Source organism: Pieris brassicae, chromosome 9 (genome assembly GCF_905147105.1).
Source record: "Pieris brassicae chromosome 9, ilPieBrab1.1, whole genome shotgun sequence".
NCBI classification, from domain to species: Eukaryota; Metazoa; Arthropoda; class Insecta; order Lepidoptera; family Pieridae; genus Pieris; species Pieris brassicae.
This window is the reverse complement of record NC_059673.1, coordinates 18,096,583-18,116,564: the sequence shown is the minus strand read 5'-3', so window position 1 is coordinate 18,116,564 and position 19,982 is coordinate 18,096,583. Positions and strand designations below refer to the sequence as shown.

The following is a 19,982-nucleotide window of genomic DNA, read 5'->3' as shown; positions in this document are numbered from 1 at the left end:
TGGCAAGTCAATTTAATATTGCGACTACATTATAATATTAAATGCAATATCCTAATCCATTGACGGATTGTTGAGTAGATTTTTAATAATTAAATTCCATACATTTAGATCATCTACAAGATTGTAACTTGTTTCTTATAGAATTAGCAAATATTAATATAGCCAGTTAAATACAGTTCACAGTTATTATGATTAGGAATATCTATCAAGGATCACACATTCCTACAAATGTATATAACAGTTTCTGTTAATAAACTTTCAAAGTTTAAGAGACTACTATAGGTATGTTAAAAGGCTTGCCATAGCCACAACCACAAAGTAACTTATTCCTCATATTAATGTCAAAAAAGTGAACACACATTATTGAACTGCTAGTTGCTTTGGCATATAAAGAGTTAATTTAAATCTTCAAATGACTAGTAAAACCCTCAAAATTGTAGATGATCAAGGCTATTTACAACATACTATCATTAAACACATAACCAGTATCAAAACACACAACCTTTTTCGTTTCTTTACAAAACATTTATACATCAAATTGTTTAATACATTTTAATTAATGTCTGACATCAATGGAAACAAAATTCATATTTACCCCCTTATAAAAAACATACTTTAAAACTATAATAGAAAAAACTTTTAGTGATGTTATTTAAAGGCCTAGAGTGATGAAGGACCAAATTATTTTGCAGCAATTTGGTGTTTAAAGTATATTTATGAAAAGGGCAAGGACATAAATAGATGAGAAGTTTGCTGTACAGATACAAGATTTTCGTTGTCCATTTAAACTCTTAATATAGCTAATATATGGTATAACTTGAGTTTCATTCGACAAAATATCTGAAAGTTGAAATCTTATAATACCATTTTAATACTAACAGCATTGCTATAAAATAAAATGTATGGCAATCAAATTTTCACAGATTTTATATTACTACTAAGCAAGCGTATTATTTCTTGTACTTATTTATATACTGTTATTAAATTTGCATTTTTAGCAATATTTGTGATGATAGGTTTATAATAAATTTTTAAAAACACTAATTTATAACTTTGTGATAAATGTATTATGCAAAACTAAGGTAATCAATCACCCTTTTAAATAATAAATGCATTGAGCACTATAATTTAACTCATAAACCCAATTTAGTGCATGAGAGCCGTTTAGTCTAAAATAGAACATCATAGATTTTTTAAATGTTACTTTTGGACATTCTAATAGGTCAAATAAATTATCTTGAATACGGATGAATTGTAATTGCGTTTTAAATTTATTGCTTTATGTTATATCAGTCTTATATTGAGAGAAAGTTATCCAGTTTAAAAAAATATCATTCGAGTCCTGTTTTACAATTTGTTAGAAGTCACAGCCAACTAAAGTCCGTATCCTAAAAGATAAAAGCTAAGCTTGTTTATGGTGGTATTTTTTATAGAACAGAGGGCCAACGGTCAGGTAGGTCAGTTGATGTTAAGTGATACCGCCCATGGCACTTACAACGCCAGAATTCTCGAGCGCGTTGTCAATCTGAAAGAGTTGCTAAGCCTTTATTATAGACCCCATGGCAAATGGGTTGGCGCGGCAGTGTCATAAAAATGCTCAGAATTGAAGTGTCATTTTAATACTTGTCAATTTGACAGATGAAACAAATATTCTGTTTACATGTAGAATGCGGGTGTTATTTAAATTTTGATATGTCGTCTCTTTCTTTAAGGTAACGTTGAATAAAGATAAATATATCGTGTTTGAAATATCTTTCCTCTAGATATGAAGATAAACCTTTCCAACAACAATGTTGGAACCATTATCAATCTCCTTCATATTTCTTTACATCTAAAATTAGATATAGGATTTTTTATCACGTACGCCGATTACCACCTCATTACATACCAATACCATTTTAATTAAAAGTTTCATGTAATTACTAAGAGACTTTTAAAATAAACCTTTTCAACAAGTATTTATTTCTGAGTATACCACAAACAAAATGGATGGCGACAACGATAATCAATTCAGATTTATCATTTTATATTCTAAACGCATCTGGTATTTATTATAAGGAACCAGACATAGAAGAGATCTATGATGCAAAAAGTATGACATTAATCAAAACAAAAGAACAAATCAATAACAATGTCTCTTTTTACCGGATACGTACATTTTCATATTTCAAGTAATTAATGAAATTATATACCCATAATGTATTTTGTTTGTCATTTACTGTTTGGCTACTTTGTGTCAATGTCAAACTCATTGTCAAAAAATCGGTAAAAAATACAATACAATTTGAATGTTCCTAAACACTAAGTTCAGTCTTCGTCATCAGAGGGAGAGATTTCGTCTGAAGAGTATTCGGATTCCGAGCTGTCATCGTGTTTTTTTGTTATTTCCACACAATTGTCAAAATCTGTTAATCTCCTGAGCGATTTGCCTAGAATTGTTTTATAAATAAAGACATATTTCTAATGTTATAGTAAAACCAATCTATGGTATATGTTCTGTATTTAATAGTTTCTCTTCTCATCACAGCTTTAACAAAATTGGACTAAAAGAGACGAAAGATTACTCAAAAGAGGGCAATCAGAAATTTTCAATTTAATGTTTAAAATGCTTGGTTATTAAATATATCTAATATTACTCATAGACAATGTAGCATAGTAATGGTGAAATCGTTCTAGCCATTTTTAGGTTAAAAACACGAATGTTTTCCCTTAACAATATTAGTATAGATTTAAAAATGTATTTGTATTTGTTTTTTAATTATAGGACTTGCGTCTGACTCCAAAGTGTTACTCTAATTAAACATTTTTAACTTCCATGAAAATATAAATCAATACTTAATATCCCTTTTAAAATGCTTGTCAATGCCTTATGCCAATGTCTTAGTGCTAACTAAATATTTACCAGTAAGCGTTGTGAGCAGCCGGTTCTCATGAGGTGGAAAATTTATCGGTCCAAGTTCCTTTGCAAGTTCACGCGCGCGCGCAGCGCCCGATACTGAGAATTACCGATGATTTGCTTATTATAAAATCAGATTTTTTATCTACCTTCAATGTCCATACAATACTTTTTACACTTATTATATTTTATTTATTTATTACAGAAATACATACATTATCGTTATAGACTATGCCAATACGATAATGAATACAAGAAAATATATTATAAAGTATATAGTATTAAACACATAATATCGCTACTGTGAATTCAGTCTGCGAATATATAAATATGTTGATAGTGTCGGAAACAGTATTCAGTATATATTAGAATGTTTTAAGACTAAATATTGACATTACACTAACTGCTCATAATGTATTAGGTCCTTACATATGAAATTGGCGTTTTGTCGTACTGGCCACTTTGACCTCAAATACCTGCTCTTTGGTTAGGAATTCCAAATTCAAATTTGTATAGCTATTTACTCATGTATTTGTGCTTCGATGACCGTCATTCATTTGTTTTTTTCTTCTGTTTTTTTCTGTTTGCGTCACTCATTTTACAAAATGGGATCAATGAACTACCTATGAGATGGCAAAAGTGCATAGAAAACAATGGTTCATACTTTGATCAATTAAATATATTATATTTAAAAATATTCGACTTTTTGTTTCTCCCGCCAATTTCATATGTAAGGACCTAATATTTTTTGATGGAACATGGTGATCACCTGATGTTAGGGCTCGCTAATGCGTTGCCGGCGTTATAAATAATTATTATTCTAAAATATATTTGTTGTTAATTGCTTGATTAAGCTAAAATCTAACTTAAATAACCTCTATAGAAATAGGCTTTCGTACCTCTACAGCCTTCCTGGCTGTTATCTTCTGTCATGGCCACTTTCTCTGTAAGATATTCGCCACTCACCAAGTTGTATGTGAATAGGCACTGAAATTACACTTAATCATTATTTTCTCTGGACTCTCTTATCCATATTAAGAATTACCACGAACGCAATGTATGTGGGTATGAGCAACCATATCTTTCGTCCCAATCTTATCACATGAAATTCACGACAACCTTATTTTTTTTCTTTCTATAAGTTATCTTCATCGTAGCTATAGACACCCATTTTTAGGGGGAGCGTCGCCGGCCTATGTCGGAGGAGTACACTCCAACTTCGAATTGTTGGAGGTTGTATCTCCCAGGGAAATTAACATTAACTTGTTTGCATCACATTTTAGATTACATTATCTATGAACATTAGAGCAGTGTTGGCCTAGTGGCTTCAGCGTGCGACTCTCATCCCTGAGGTCGTAGGTTCGATCCCCGGCTGGGCACAAATGGATTTTCTTTCTATGTGCGCAGTTAATATTGGCTCGATCGGTGAAGGAAAACATCGTGAGGAAACCGGCTTGCCTTAGACCCAAAGAAGTCGACGGCGTGCGTCAGGCACAGAAGGCTGATCACCTACTTGCCTATTAGTTTAACAAATGATCATGGAACAGATACAGAAATCTGAGGCCGAGACTTAAAAAGGTTGTAGCGCCATTGATTGATCTATCTATGAACATAACGTTAATATCCGTTTTGAAATGGAGGGCCTAAGAGACAAATGGTACAGCACGAAAAAACTGCACGTTAACACTCAGCAGTCACTGAGGTCGTAGATTTGACCAATAGACTGTGTACGTACGCACATAACACGTGCTTGTACGTTAAGGGACAACATCGTGAGGAAAACGAAACGCCTTAGACCGACAATTCGACGGTCACAGATCTTAAGAAAAAAAATATAACAAGGCATTTATCATATATTATTAGACAAAGAGGCCTATTGGAAATAAGATCACGAAAAAGATACACAAATCTGAGGGCAAAGACCTTGCTGTTTCTTTTGACTTACAAATTGTCGTCTTCTTAAAGGTAGTCGCTAAACCAGTAAAAATCCCAATAACGCCTCATATTCATCAAGGAAAAACTTTCATAGAATCTGATTCTCTACAGTAAGGTTTTCTACATTATTTCTAACAAATTCTATTTAAAAACAACTGTACCACAATAATGAACCATGCTTATGAAACCTGTCAGTGTTAAAGTATAATAATATTTTGGCTATGGTAATACCTCAGCGGTGTACTGCCTGCGATGCATGACGCAACCTCCCGCGGCATCCTTACACGCCTCGCACCAGCCCTCGTCCTCTTCGCCCCTTTCGCGAGGGTCACTCGCCCACAACCACATGGCGCAAAGCTATAATAGGACTAGACATTAAAAGAAAGAACTTGGCGATTAAAAAGAGTTTTCTTATCGGGTACACTCTTGACAGAGCGGTCGTGATCGCTATGTAGTAGTGGTAATCAAAGGTCATCTGCCATGTGGTGCGCATCACGACGTTTCGCCATCATTAAAAAGATGGCGGAGAGTTTATTGCCAGTTCTTATATTCCGTTCTACGCCCTTGAGTCGAGAACTGGCAGTAAATGTAAAATTAGAATCATATATATAAATGTATAATTTGACGTTCATTGTGTTATATCAATAAATGATTGACTTTGGCCTAATAACTTAGAAAAAATCTTATGAACCTATTTTATGGATACCCATCTTTTTATTGCTAGAATGGCCGCTGCAGGGCCTGAACGATTTGGAATCCGACTATAGGAAGGTCTTTCTAGTAACACTGAAGTCTTTTGTTATTTTTCCTCACTTTGTATCATATTTTATTTATGTCAACTCAAAATAATCTGTACGGCGTTGGCGTAGTGGCTTCAGCGTGCGCTTCTCATCTTAAGGATGAGGTCGTAGGTTCGATCCCCGGCTGTGCACCAATGGACATTCTTTTTATGTGCGCATTTAACATTCGCTCAAACCACCGTTTGAAACCGTTCTTCACCAAGAAAAACATCGTGAGAAAACCGGCTTGCCTTCGACCCAAAACGACGATGTGGTAGGCACAGGAGGCTGACAACCTACTTGCCTATTAGATTCACAATGAACGTGAAAAAGATTAAGAAAAACACTTTTTGAACGGATTAAAGCTAGCTTAAGTTAAGCTTAAAAGCTATTTTAACAAAAGACAATACTACGTGAAAAAGATTCAAAAAATCTGAGTCCCAGACCTAAAATATTGTATTACCACTGTTTTTTTTAAAGCATTATTTGTGGGATGTACGCACCAATTATCCTATGTATTTGATATTTTATTTTTAATTTCGACATTATCGTGTTGACTTCGCAATTAAATGAACTATTGTGAATAAATAAATTATAGACCACACATTAGTTCTAGTGTGTGTTACTTTCTTCATGTGTGCCTCGTTGGTGCGTTTTTTAGGTCTGGGCCTCAGATTTCTATATCTGTTTCATGATCATTTGTTAATCTAATAGGCAAGTAGGTGATCAGCCTTCTGTGCCTGATGCACGCCGTCGACTTTTTGGATCTACTGCAAGCCGGTTTCCTCACGATGTTTTCCTTCACCGTTCGAGCGAGTGTTAAATGAGCACAAAGAAATAACCCATTGATGCACAGCCGGGGATCGAACTTACGACCTCAGCAATGAAAGTCGCACGTTGAAGCCACTATGCCAACACTGTTCAATTGTTACGGCTATACATAATATTTCAAAATCTATACAATTTTGATGGAACTTAGACAGCATCCATTAACTGTATAAATTAAACAGATGATCTCAATAATTTCCGCCAATATCACATACACCTGTTTAATATCTTCTAATAAGAAACACACTTTTGACCTTCTTACAGGCCCTAATAACAATAATTCCTTTTTAAACCCTTAGTAATAGTTGTATTTAAATATTTATATTTTAATAGATATTTTGTTTAAATTCCAACCTAATGTTTTTATACGTAAGTCTATCGAAAAGAAAAAAAAAAACAAATAAATTTGGATTATAGTGTAACACTGCTGACCGAGTGGTACTCACCCCAGAAAGACAGCCACTAGACTGGCACACATCAATAACATGACAGCCCCAATCGAAGCAGTATATGAACTTCTTGCCCGAGATCTTGCACAGTCTACCACACACTTCATTGCATAGCAACTCGGTGTCCAGCGATCTGCAAGATTTGTGTTATCTATATATATAAAAATGAATCCCTATTTACCTTAGTCACGGCATCACTCGTGAACGGCTCGACCGATTTTGCTAATTCTTTGTTGTTTGTTATTGTCAGGAGAAGGTTCATATAGAAGAAAATTTAAGAGAAACTTTAAGAAAACTTAACTTAAAAATGAATTAATCCTAACTTTTGCTACGATATAATTTTTTTTCAGTTCGTAGCGCTTTTACAATTATTTTTTGATGTAACCTTATGGCGTTTGACATAACATTGACATTGATGTAAGAAAACTGAATATCGTTTAAAACAAATGCTTCGATGGGAGTTATTATATTGTTGTATTATTGTTTGTGGCATTAATCTTGACAATTCATATTTTTCACATGGCCAGTTATATGTTGACTGTTCCCGTGTCGGAATACTATCACAACTATTTATATATGCGCCAGAAAAACAAACAACGAATATTGTATATCATAAAGCAGTATAATATTAAACACTTTGTTTCTGAAATATTTTTTTAGTAAATTCTACAGAGTCGACATCAATATTCATAGTTAAGACAGGATAACGACTGTTGAGTCCGCTAGTTAATAATAATAATTAAATATAAATTAACTAGCTGCCCCCGCGAACTTCGTTTCTCGTTAACATGACTACTTAGCCTACCTGTAGTACATATCAACATGGAACATTTTGCTATAAAAACAAAAAAATATCTAAAAAAAATAATAAAAGTTTAGGGGTGGACCACCCTTATCACTTAGGGTGTAAGATAGTTAGTAGCCGATTCTCAGACTTACTGAATATGCATTAAAAAATCATAAGAATCGGTCGAGCCGTTTCGGACGAGTAAGGGAACGAGCATTGTGACACAAGAATTTTATATATTACATAATAAACAGTCTTGACTTCCATACAATTTATAAAATGCAACAAGCTCAATTGGTTTGGGACATGTGCATCGGATGGCGGACGACAGAACCCCGAGTTTACTGAACTCAACCTGGTTACAAGAGAAAACCCGGTAGACTAGACCGAGCCTGAGTTGGTGAGATAGAGTTGTCAAGGACCTCAAAATAATATCTGGTCGAAGACGCAAGAAGCACGAAAAAGATTGCGATGGCGAAATATACTCGTGGCTAAGGCCTACAAGGGTCTGTTTTAGCTATTGATTATGATGATGCTCTTTTAAACGTCTTTAGCGATGTCAATTGTCAAATGTCATACATGGTTGACATCTTGAAAATAGATTTTTTTGATTTTCGCTCTTAAACATATTTATACGTAGAATGACATAGGGTTATACAAAAAAACACACGGTTTATAAAATATATTTTTTTAATATTCGTTTCCGCCTACGTAAATAAGTAATTAAGTAATGTAATTAATCGTAAGACAATTTAAATCAGTAAAGCCTCATCAGACTATAAAAAAATATGCCATATTTAAAATATGATTGCAGTTGGAACTTACCTTTGTTGCGCTCTTAAGGTGAGTGGTGGTAAGGCAGGGGGTGAACTGCTTTTTAATCTGTCCCATGCCCCAGAGCTGATGGCCTGTAGGGGGGTATAGCTGGCTCCATGGCCCGTCAGAGGTAACGCGACGTGGTACCCGGATATACAATCATCTGGAAATATTAGGATCTCATAATATCTTGAATTTTAATCAATTAGACCCAAAAACGTGTCGGTTAGGTAGATCACTCTTTTATATTTAACAGGGGGCAAACAGCCAAAAGGCACACCTGATATTAGGTGATACCACCGCCCATGGTCACTCGCATTGCCAGCATTTTACGAATTGGTACACTCTTTTCTTGAACCTACTTGTCTATTAAGAAAAACACATGAAACAGGCAGAAATCTGGGCCTTGTGGAATGGCGTAGACACATTTATGTGTCTGCTACTATCGGTTTCCGGTTTTAGATCCGTTTTCCTGACTAAAATTTAAAGATTTTAATTCTTTAAAGGTTTAACTGCAAAATGGTAAGAGTAAAACAAAACTTGTTTACCATCTACCACTTCACGGACTGGATGGATTCATGCCATGAATAAATTTCGATATTAATGATTTAAAAAAAAAATCCTTACCATCAGAATCTGTTAAAATTGAAGTTACCTCATCGTCACTTTCAACAAAATACCGCGTAAACAGTTTACTACACTTAGAATTCCCCGAATGCACTAAATATGGATCTTGATCACTAACTGGGCAGTCCGATAACGTCTTTGAGGTATTATCATGTACAGACACAGTCTTTAGAGATCCATCGTCCAACATCTCGGTGACTCTATACTCTGATTCACTATTTCTGTCCGATTCCAGCGATAATATATTGGGGTTCTTTAGTTCTGTACTTGTCGTTGGAGATGGCGGTCTACTGATTTGGTTGTGAGCCCGCAACACCACACTTTCCACAGATGGGGACTTCGCCCTCCTAATCTTACTCGTTGAACCAGTGAAATATTTTCTATTACTTCTTAAAACTCTAAACGGAATGATATTCTCGTTATTATCCTCTGAAAATTCATATTTCTTATCTGCTAGCCGTCGTTTTCTAAACATACTAAGTTTCTCGCACTTTTCTGTCTCTTCTACAAATTCATATGCCTTATCAGCTATAACTCTATGAGACTCGTTAAACCTGGACATACTCTCGGCTGGGTTTCTTCTTGGGGACCTCAATGGAGGACTTATTAAGGTCCTGATGGATGGTGAGGGTCCCTCCCATTCCTCCATTAGATAGTGTGATATTGAAGATGCTTGTATGCATAATTCTTGACCCATCATATCAGGTAGATAAACTGGCCGTGATATTTGATTCGGCTCCATTTCTAAGTCGGAAAAATCTGCCAGTATATTCTGCACTACATTAGTTTGGTATTTCGGAGAGAGAAATGGAGCAGAAAAATCAGAAGTTGGTGTAGCAGGATTCATATCCACTGAACTATTTTCTTCTCTATCTACAACAACTTTCTCTTCAAGGTTATCTATTTTATCATATCTATCATGGTCCGGCTTAACAAAGTCTATTTCTAGAACATGTATAAAGTCTGTGTATATCACAATTTGATTTGAATATGCTAGGTGTACTACTGGTTCATATATATTACTATCCGATGTGCAAAAGAATTTTGTGTGAATTGCAAAGTTGTGTTCTAAGCAACGTTGACCCCAGCTGAGGTCATCTGTAATAATTGTACTTATATTTTAAATATTTATTAAAATACCTATAAACAATTATAATGTTGCTATATTGATAAAAAGAAATATAAAAGTGTATGTTTAGTTATACTTTTGTTTCAAATTTAATTATGGAATTTAAATATCTGACATGTGGCTAAATTGTGGTTTCATAAGGGAACCCAAATTGTGTCAATTTTAATAACAAAATATATTTGGTTCAGTTGTTTAATCTAAAGCCTATCAAATACTGATGAATGATAGCTGCTTAGTTTTTACAGAAGGCAAGAATTTATTGATTGAAAAGGAAGAAAAAATAATTCTACATTACCTTCTTTAGACATGGAAGAACATTTCCTACATCCTAATTGAGGTACTCCAATAACACTGAGGTAGGATCTATCAGAACATAAATCGTGTTTCCTGTAAGAATAATATTAATTAGTTGTTTTGTTTTAGTTTTCTTTTGTCTGTTTAAAGTTGGTATGGCTTAGATAGTAACTTATGCAATATACATATATAATATCCAGGCATCTTGTCATTGATTTGTAATAAAACACTGCATGTTTCCGCTTAAAAGACAACAATGTTACATTGTGACAAAAGAAACAAACAAGTAAAAAGGGGGGTTTTCACAATCTAGGCAACTATTTTATAAAAAGAAAATTAGAAAACTTACGCAATGCCATAGACAACTAAAACACTAGTATTATGCTTCCACTGAGCCATTGATATTGTGATGTTGCTGTCCACACATTCGTCTCCAAAAAGAGGCACACTGTGTACTGGCTTCACTAACTTCCCAGGCACCCATGAGAGGAAATGTAATCTGTTTATACGAACAAAACAGTTAAATTATGACATCATCAATAAGAAAAAAAATAATGGATTAAGTGAAGTCCTAAGTCACTAAACATATTTTGCATACTTCTCTTCTCAAAATTAAGTGATAGTATTTTTAAAATATATAAAGCCAACACTGCTGAAGATAGAAGTATATTATTCCTTTAAAAACTTACGTGTACTTGGTACTCTCTTCAAATCCTCGTGTTCTACTGCTAAACGTGAAACTAAGAAGGTACTGTCCACATTGCGAAAATCCCATGAATATGTGGTTTCTTAAACATTCTATAGGAACAATGTCCATCAGACAGAACCGTAGGCGCGCTGGTATCCTGTCTAATACTTTACGATGTCTTTCATTAGATTTTTTAGATGTACTACCATATACCTAAAAATTAAATGAGACATGTAATAAAACAGTATTCAAAGCTTGGATTTTTTTCTTAATGAAAGAAGAATTTTGCTGCGCTAAAAGTGTACTTAAAAGTAAATATCACTTACAAATTAAGATGAAAACAAAATTCTAGAACACGAACGATAATAGTAATTTTAACGTACCTCTCTATTAAATAATTTATGTATAATATTATTTTTACTATTTGTGATTGATGTTTGGTTATTAACATTAGAAAAACAAAGCTTAAAATTTAAATTTTCAGACTCCTCTGCTTCTGAAGAATCCATTTTCGATTGTTTGAGTTTTTTAATTTTTATTGAGATTTCAGAACTCGATCTTCATATTTTTGTTTTGACATATGGCTCTACAATTCATAGATAATAAATATTACAACTAGTGTATTAGTCAAATAACAAAGGTTAGACAAAAGTTTACAAGGTCGACCGTACTCGTAACAAATCTTGTAAACTATCCTAAAAAACAGTATGAGTAATAAAGAGGGGTATTGTAACGGCCCATCAACAATTGTTCTCCTTGTTCTTTCAGAAAAAAATAAATACGTGAGGTGGGTGCTGGTACTGTGACTTAAGGTATTCAAATAGACTTTTTATGATTATGAATATTATATTGCTATGAGTAACTCTGTAATTATTCGGTGGGTAAATAAATAAATAAATCTACAGGCCGTAAGTTTTTTTGTACACTTTCCATTGTGCAAAGGCTAATACATCTGTTACCTAAAAATAAATTAAATTAAATGTCATTTCCAAATAAGTTATGACTTAAAGGGCTATGTTACCAGGGTTCTAGATAAGATGGCTTAACAGTAGTGTATGTAGAAAGTCGAAACTAAATTTGTGTGAAAATGACAGCTCGTGCCGACAATCGGTAGCCTGAGCTCAAAAGGCGTAAATCGGGATACAATAAGCGACGCCATGATAGTGCTACGAAAAGACACACAATAATACTCACGCTTTTTGGTAGCCAACGGCCAATTAATGTTTCGGCAGTGTAGAAAAAACGGCGTTTATACGCCATGTTTTTGCATGATCTCAAAAGCTGCTGATTGCATTAATTCACTACAACTATCATCATCTTTAACGTCTTTAAAAAATGTTATATTTTGGACGTTTTATGTAGCTTTTTAAACGTTCTTGTATAATAATAATAATTTAACCAAAAAACAAAAAATATGAACTATAGAGTTAATATTTTTAAGTTAAAAGTTTTAGTTTTTCAATGAATTAATGCGAGGATAACATAACAGACGCAGATAAATATAAAATATCAATATTGTCAGCAAATTATAATACCTGTAAATATTTCTTCCTTTAAGCTTTAAACCTAGTTCTTAAGAAATGGCTTTTAAACAATCAACTTTTATAAATACATATACATACATACATATATACATAAACAGAAACAATTGAAACTATGTAGCAGTAAATCACTAGTAAAAACTAAACTTATTCGATAATATTAGCTCAAAATTGGCATTCAAATTGACATTGAAAATGTTTAAGCGCAAACACCAAACATAATTAAAGCTTCACATTTCATATTTTCTTTAAATTCCTTGCACTGTATCAACTGCTAATCAATTTTTTTTACTCTTTATTTATTTATCAAACCGCACTACTAGTTCTATTGTTTCTTCAAAGTGGTAAATCAAAATGTGTTATTTCTTCATATTGCAGATTATTTGTTGCGAGATCAAATCCTAAAAATATAAAGTATGAGTACTTCTAATTATAATACGATTATGCAGGTTCAAAATATTTTATTTATTTATAACCTTACATTTTTGAGAGAACATGAAACAAAAACATAGTTAATTTTAACATGCTATTTAAATTCATGTACTATGCCGTATTGCATTTTTCCATAAATTCCACTTAAATCGAAAATTATTCCGACCTTGCTCATTTTCTTATGTCCATTTTGCAGCTTCCTATTGTAATAATATGGTAAAGTTTTTACTTTTATTAGGGTTTTAGGTAACATTAGGAATACATTTAATACAGAAACAAAATGACGGAATAAGGTGCTGCGATCAGCAGCTCGGAACAACCATGTCGACTTTGCGGTAGTGTAGTAACGTGTCTCTTGGCTCCGAACGAAACGTTTTCGACAATACAATTGCAGTAAAGCGGTAGTGTATGTCGAAAACTAATATGGCTAGACCCCCTGGTCAGTAAATTAAAAAAAAAAAACGTCAGCAGGCGATGTTAGATTTGCTAGAGTTGTCCGGTAAACGAGCGTAGGATTTAAAATTTCAAACAACTTAATTTTGGATTGGATTTAATATATAGATTTATTTTTATAACAGTATATCTTAATATAATAAATTACCGTTTTCTATTCGCTATGGAACCTATGGCTTTGGGTAGCCCCACACATTCTCCTTCAGGAAGTCCAAACGTGGGCTACTTGCCCCCTTTTTTGTTAGGTGAAATAAATCCCCCAACAACACCTCGAACAAACAGCTTATCGCCAACAAAGGGAAGAAGTCTTGCTTTTGGTATGCTTTTTCTATTATCTATATTTTAATTTTGTAAATAATATGATTCTTTAATATTTAATTTGTTTTAACCATTTTTCAGGTTCACCAACAAGTCCATCTCAGACTTCCACACCCGATCAAAAAGTTTATCGTCAGAGTATGTTAATGCACCAACAAGCAATATATAATCAGCAACACGTATTTTCAAACATTCCATCGTCACCCAATGTTTCATTCTCTACCAAACCAAGTGGACCTCCTATTGAAGACCTATTTGATACTATTAAGTCTGAACCGTCAATCAATAAGTCACTTTTTCAAGATCACAGCTTTGTTGGATATGGTAACAACAATTCATTTCTACAGAACTCAAATGTAAATAATGCTTCAGTGAATAACCATTCTTTGACGTCACAATGGCAAGATGGATGTCAAGAAATAGATGAATATTGGATCACAGTATTTGGGTTTCCTCCAAATGCTGCAAATACTGTACTGGCCAGATTTAGCAATTGTGGAGCTATTTTAGGTGAGTTTTAGGTTGGTAGGTTATTAAGGTGTCAAAGGCCAAAATTTTATTAGTATATTTATAATTTTTCTTTATGAGGAAGAAGGTGTTTAACCTTTAGTGTATGGCTCATATCCAAAGATTCTGGATTAAGCCATACATTTCCTCATATTTTAATGTCAGATAGCATTACAAATGTGCTTAGCTTAAAATGCATGACTTTCGTGTTTATTAAAGCTTACATAATCATAATGCTAAAAGTATTTTATTTTCTATTTGCCTTGCAATATACTCTTACATATGAAAATTGGAAGTACATTCAAATGTGAAATTAATATATTTTCGTACCTTAACAGATAAGCAATACCCAACTCAGGGTAACTGGGCACACATCAGGTATGCTACTAGAGCAGAGAAAGAGAGATCACTAGCTTTAAATGGGAGACAAATATTACCTGGTATCATGGTGGGAATTGTTGAATGTAAAGATCCACCTAGGATAAGTGCTCCAAGCCCTGGTGCATTCCCAGAAAGGTACTTAGAGGAAATTTCTCAATTTATTATAGGCTACATAAATTAATGATCATTTATAATTAGCAGTATTGCAACTCTCATCCCTGAGGTCACAGGTTTGAACCCTGGCTATGCTAATGGACTCGATTCTATGTGTGCATTATTTATTTATTAATACTTCGTTACATTACAATATAAAAAAATTGAACATAATTAAATCAAAAGGAGGGCAACTGGCGGCCTTATCGCTTTCGAGTGATCTCTTCCAGGCAACCACTACGTAACACATTACATTACACTCGCTCATACAGTGAAGCAAACCAACAAGCCTTAGCACCAAAAGGCAATGAAGTACAGGCTTAGAGGGCTCATCACCTATTAGAAATCGTTTTTGTCACAAAACATACAGTAATAAACCAATTCATATTTAATAAATAGTCTATTAAATCCTATGTACTACAACTCAAATCATCCTGTAAGGTCAGATAATAAATTTTGGTCCCTTAGGAGATGTCAGGTTTTTGTATTATAACTAAATGTAAATGCAATTGTTACAGACAATCAACTCAAGCAAGATCTCTGTGTCCTACTCCAATGTCACAAGCCCCAGTGCCACAACGGTCAAGTGGACTGATATCGAAAGCATTGGACTATGTTCTCAGTTGGTGACATAAAATTAAAATGAGGTCTTTATTAAAGATTAACCTAGGTCTGTTATAAAACTCTAAACAGAAAAAAGTTGTTTTGTAAGTAGCTTTTTAGGTTGTTTCTAGAATATGGGCATAAATTTCAATGTTTTTCTTTTCAATTAAAAAGTATTTAATATGCACAATATTAATTAGTTGCTAATAATCAAATTTTGTGACATCTTTCATTTTGGGTTTTCATAATTTATGATTAGTGATTTGACTGGCTTCTATCAGAGGTCTATATAGTTTAGGGACAGGGACCCTACTGATACAAGAAAACAAATTGTTAATAACAAAATACAATTTAATATGGAACAACTTAAGTCCGATATCTTGAAAATCAGAAATTAAAAAAAATTAAATGAACTTTTTTTATTGTTTTAGACTACCATGTTACATTCTATTATGACAAACTCTTGACAAGATGTACTAATATTTTATTTTGTTTTAACTGTTCAAATTTAAAATAAGCATAATTGAAATAAAGAAAACTAAAATGTCTAAATTTTTATTTACCTTAAATAAACATTCATACAAAAACTTAACTGATTACATGCACATACATATGATGATCCTTATTATTATTTTATTTAGGTTGTTCAATTGTAGCATTAGCGAGGTCTGTCATTTTTGGATATTTCACATTGTGTTTGTCCAGTTCACTTTGTGACCAAAGAATCATTCTTAAAAGACTGCATAATTTTGGATTTGTGTATTCTTGGTTTTCCATTTTCAGAATAGCTGCATTTAATTCACTGGCAATCTGAAAACATAAACATTTAATTATAAAAATAAATATGTTTTTTAATATGCATCATGTGTGTAGTGAGTGTCATAATTGTTATCATTCTTAGATTTTTTCTCTGAAATCACATCCAGGGCAATGAACATACTTCAAATAAACAAAGTGTGTCCTTTATGCAGTTACAGAATAACTGGATAAGTAAGAATTTAAACAAATATTCATACTTTTTGGCTGTGAGATGGTAGCAGTAAGTCAGCAAAGGGAGAAGCATGAGGATCAGGGAATGCCAATAAAGCTAGTGACCGTTCAAGTTCAGTCAGTGCATTACGGTCATTTGCCCCAGCCTCAGCTAATGTTGCACTAGCAAATGCTAAGGCTTCTTCTGCTCGACCTGCCCGAATAAGTTCCAGAAGCTGCAGTTGCTGTAAAAATTAAAACAAGTTAATTACTACAAGTTTCATTATACTAAATAAATGGTAGATAGTGAAGTTAATTATTATAAATATTATTCATATCTTTTAAGTCTACAGAGATTGAATAAAAACCGGTATACTTAATTAGAAAACTATCAAAGTTTAGAATAATTCTCAGAGTATATTTTATATAAGTTTGGTTTTTACAAAATAACACCTTAGTGACACTTAGTGTTATAGTGCATTTTATATTCTCATACAATTATAATTTTTTATTGTACCTGTAAGTGGAAATATAGATAGCGGTCATTGTCTAGCAGCTCTGGGTGTAAAGCATTAACCATAGCAATAGCTTCTGATATACGACCTCCTTGAACTGCCTCTCTAATCATTATCCTCTCATCTAATGAGCTACATAGGGCAGGCTCCTGCAGACCTGCTTCTTGTTGAAACTTTAAAGCAGCTTCTTTAAACCCCTCTTGACAAAGAAAAAATATGCACATTAATATTATGCATTCATGTAAAGTAGTTGAAACAATAAACCAAGGTTAAAGGTTTCTCTTAACAAAATTCTTACCTGTAACTAAATAATTCATTATCAGCATATTCATATCTGTCCTCGATATTTGCAAATCGTCTGATTTTGTGCGATCATAGTATTTGCGTTCAGATTTGTCGTTTCCATTGGTGGCTGTAGTTTCAAAACTCATCGCGTAATAAAAGCTATCAATATTATAACACAATATCAAAAATTATAACAACGTCGAAAGCTTAATAATCTAAAAACTATTTATCAACGAAAGGACTATCTTTGATCTCTAATTTTTGTTTTGTATACCTTTTCAGTTTTCACAATACACTACAGTGTACACAATGACATTCAAAGACTATAAATAATTAATATTATGAGTGATGACATTCGAGTGGTGTTGCACACTGTCGGGTATGACCGTATGAATAAGACCTGATGAAACCAATCAGCATTGGAATCGAACCAAATTTTTAATTAAAAACAGCCAAAATGTCTACTTTTCAAAAGTCTTTTGAGCAATCTGCGTTGTACCAGTTTCGCAACAGTCCCTGTGACGTACCATGCCTGTGAACACAAGTTTTTTTACATGTTATTTATCATTCTTAAATAAAAACACGATTACTTATTTCGACAAAATCAAAATCTGTGACCGTTTAGCTTTACTACAGTTTTTTTTGGTATTGTGAGACTATATGTATAAATATTTTTTGTCATATGTTGCATTTTTCTTATATCTGCCAAATGACTATCGTATGAATGGCCTAAGCATTAGCGAGCCAGTTTATGAAATGTTGTAACAAATGCTACGCCTGAATATCTTTCAGGCCGCTAGTTAAACGGCGCCGTTTAGTTAAAGGGCTTGGCTGTTATTGCTATATATATAATTAAGCTAGTTGGCTGCGACATATACATATAGTTAATTTGTTCTCCAATACAGATAAAACGCCGACGTCGGGTCAGCCTGAGCTATATTTTTTAAAATGTGTATAACTTTTATATGAATTAGATTGAAAATCATTATGGGTAACAAATTTAAATAAATTAACGTGTCATCTTTTGTGTACCTTTAAATGTTCAATGGTCTAATTTCGCTTCACGTATTTTTCGAATCTTAGCGATTCCACATGCCATGCTGCATTATTTATTTACTTAAATAAGTAGTTTTTGCTTAAGATTTCCAGACTCAAAAGTACTTGTCAAGGTAAGGGTACTTTGAAAAACTTGTTGTGAATAATTTTGAATCAACAACGTGTAACTTCTACTTCTATGTAAATCTCAATTCCGCCAATGTCGAGTTCTATGTTTTAACACGGTGAGGATAGATTTGATAGATTGAATTTGATCTAAGCAGAATTACCTAAAACAAAGATGACACCACAATATTGTCTTTATTGTCTACACATGCAGACAAAATAATATATAATTATAAGAGGTTAATATATAGACTATGGTAGTGAGGGGAGAATCTTATTTAAAACTTTAACTTGAAATAAATTTCCCTAAAATTTTGACGATAGGGCTGGATGGGAATTAAGTTCACATGGACGAGGGAATGGGAAAGATAGTCAAATAACGAGTCATTAATTAAAGATCAGTTAAAAGATATATGGTCTGTCGAGCCTTCGTCTGCCTGTCAGACCACACTCACGTAGAGAACTGTCTTTAATTTTAATTTTGGCTAGGTGAACGGGAGTACAAGCGTGCCCTATACAAAGACGGTAGATCATAGTGACTTTTTTGCTTAAAAAATTATGTCTAAGATTTTAAAAGGTGGGACTACGCAAGAGCTGTTAGGTCGTGGGCTGAGATGTTAGGATGCTGACAAGATCTGCAGAAAATAGCACCTTTTGCACTAGAGTCAGCAGTTTCATTACCCGCTATACCAAAATAACTAGGTATCCATATGTAGGTGATTAGTACGTGTCGTCATGAAACAGTGATGTGTCCTGACAAGGACAGTTGTAAACGTTATCGTCATGAAACAATAATTTGTTCTGAAAAGAACAGTTAATTGGCGTTATCGTTAGACCACGATATCGAACTGTTCTGAGAAGAACACGTTCGTACCCTTCGACGGTTGCGCGCAGAAAAGGACAACTTTTTGCCGCGCCTTGATTTTATCGTCTACGCACCCTTCGCATCTTGGAACCACATGTTACCACTAGTGGCCAGTGTAGGATAATTTTTGTATATAAATCTACTGTTTTTAAAAAATTTGAAAATGTCGAACACAGAAATTTCCGGTGCAGAGCGTCAAGTTTCATCACAACCGTAGAGCCAAGACGTATCCGGTATTTCACTGTCGCTCCGTGTGCCACCATTCTGGCGCGACCAGCCGCTCCTCTGGTTCTGCAGTTTCGAAGCAGCAACCGCCGATCTAAAACGAAGCCAGGCCCAGCTCGCCCAGATGGTCATCGCACAGCTTGAAAAGCAAGATATTCAAAACATCGCTGATCTCATTTGCTCGCCGCCGGAAGCAGATTACTACAACGCCATTAAAGACCGTTTAATATCACTATACGAAGAATCTAACAGCGCACAAACGAAGAAGCTACTGTCGCAAGTTGAGCTTGGAGACCAGAAACCCAGCCAGCTGATGAGGCAAATGAAGCAGCTTAATAAGGACAAA

At 33.8% G+C, this 19,982-nt stretch overlaps 3 protein-coding genes across 3 annotated transcripts; 1 reads left to right on the top strand and 2 right to left on the bottom strand.

Annotated features, from left to right (window-relative positions):
- Nucleotides 1-7: 7 nt before the first annotated feature.
- LOC123713926 lies at nucleotides 8-11,800 on the bottom strand. The gene is made up of 11 exons (XM_045667813.1): nucleotides 11,612-11,800; nucleotides 11,230-11,441; nucleotides 10,890-11,039; nucleotides 10,542-10,633; nucleotides 9,118-10,215; nucleotides 8,500-8,653; nucleotides 6,885-7,020; nucleotides 5,063-5,188; nucleotides 3,796-3,883; nucleotides 2,903-2,995; nucleotides 8-2,429 (listed from the first exon to the last, which is right to left on the bottom strand). The coding sequence occupies exons 1-11, from the start codon at nucleotides 11,735-11,737 to the stop codon at nucleotides 2,308-2,310; spliced, it is 2,397 nt and encodes a 798-aa protein (XP_045523769.1). The 5' UTR covers nucleotides 11,738-11,800; the 3' UTR covers nucleotides 8-2,307.
- A 1,849-nt stretch (nucleotides 11,801-13,649) lies between these two features.
- Nucleotides 13,650-16,029, top strand: LOC123713934 (nucleoporin Nup35). The gene is made up of 4 exons (XM_045667833.1): nucleotides 13,650-13,971; nucleotides 14,054-14,482; nucleotides 14,818-14,995; nucleotides 15,532-16,029. Exons 1-4 carry the CDS (start codon nucleotides 13,818-13,820, stop codon nucleotides 15,641-15,643), a joined length of 873 nt encoding a protein of 290 aa, XP_045523789.1. The 5' UTR covers nucleotides 13,650-13,817; the 3' UTR covers nucleotides 15,644-16,029.
- A 126-nt stretch (nucleotides 16,030-16,155) lies between these two features.
- On the bottom strand, nucleotides 16,156-17,699 carry LOC123713935 (glucose-induced degradation protein 8 homolog). The gene is made up of 4 exons (XM_045667834.1): nucleotides 17,399-17,699; nucleotides 17,103-17,299; nucleotides 16,633-16,830; nucleotides 16,156-16,426 (listed from the first exon to the last, which is right to left on the bottom strand). Exons 1-4 carry the CDS (start codon nucleotides 17,529-17,531, stop codon nucleotides 16,250-16,252), a joined length of 705 nt encoding a protein of 234 aa, XP_045523790.1. The 5' UTR covers nucleotides 17,532-17,699; the 3' UTR covers nucleotides 16,156-16,249.
- Between the last annotated feature and the right edge of the window lie 2,283 nt (nucleotides 17,700-19,982).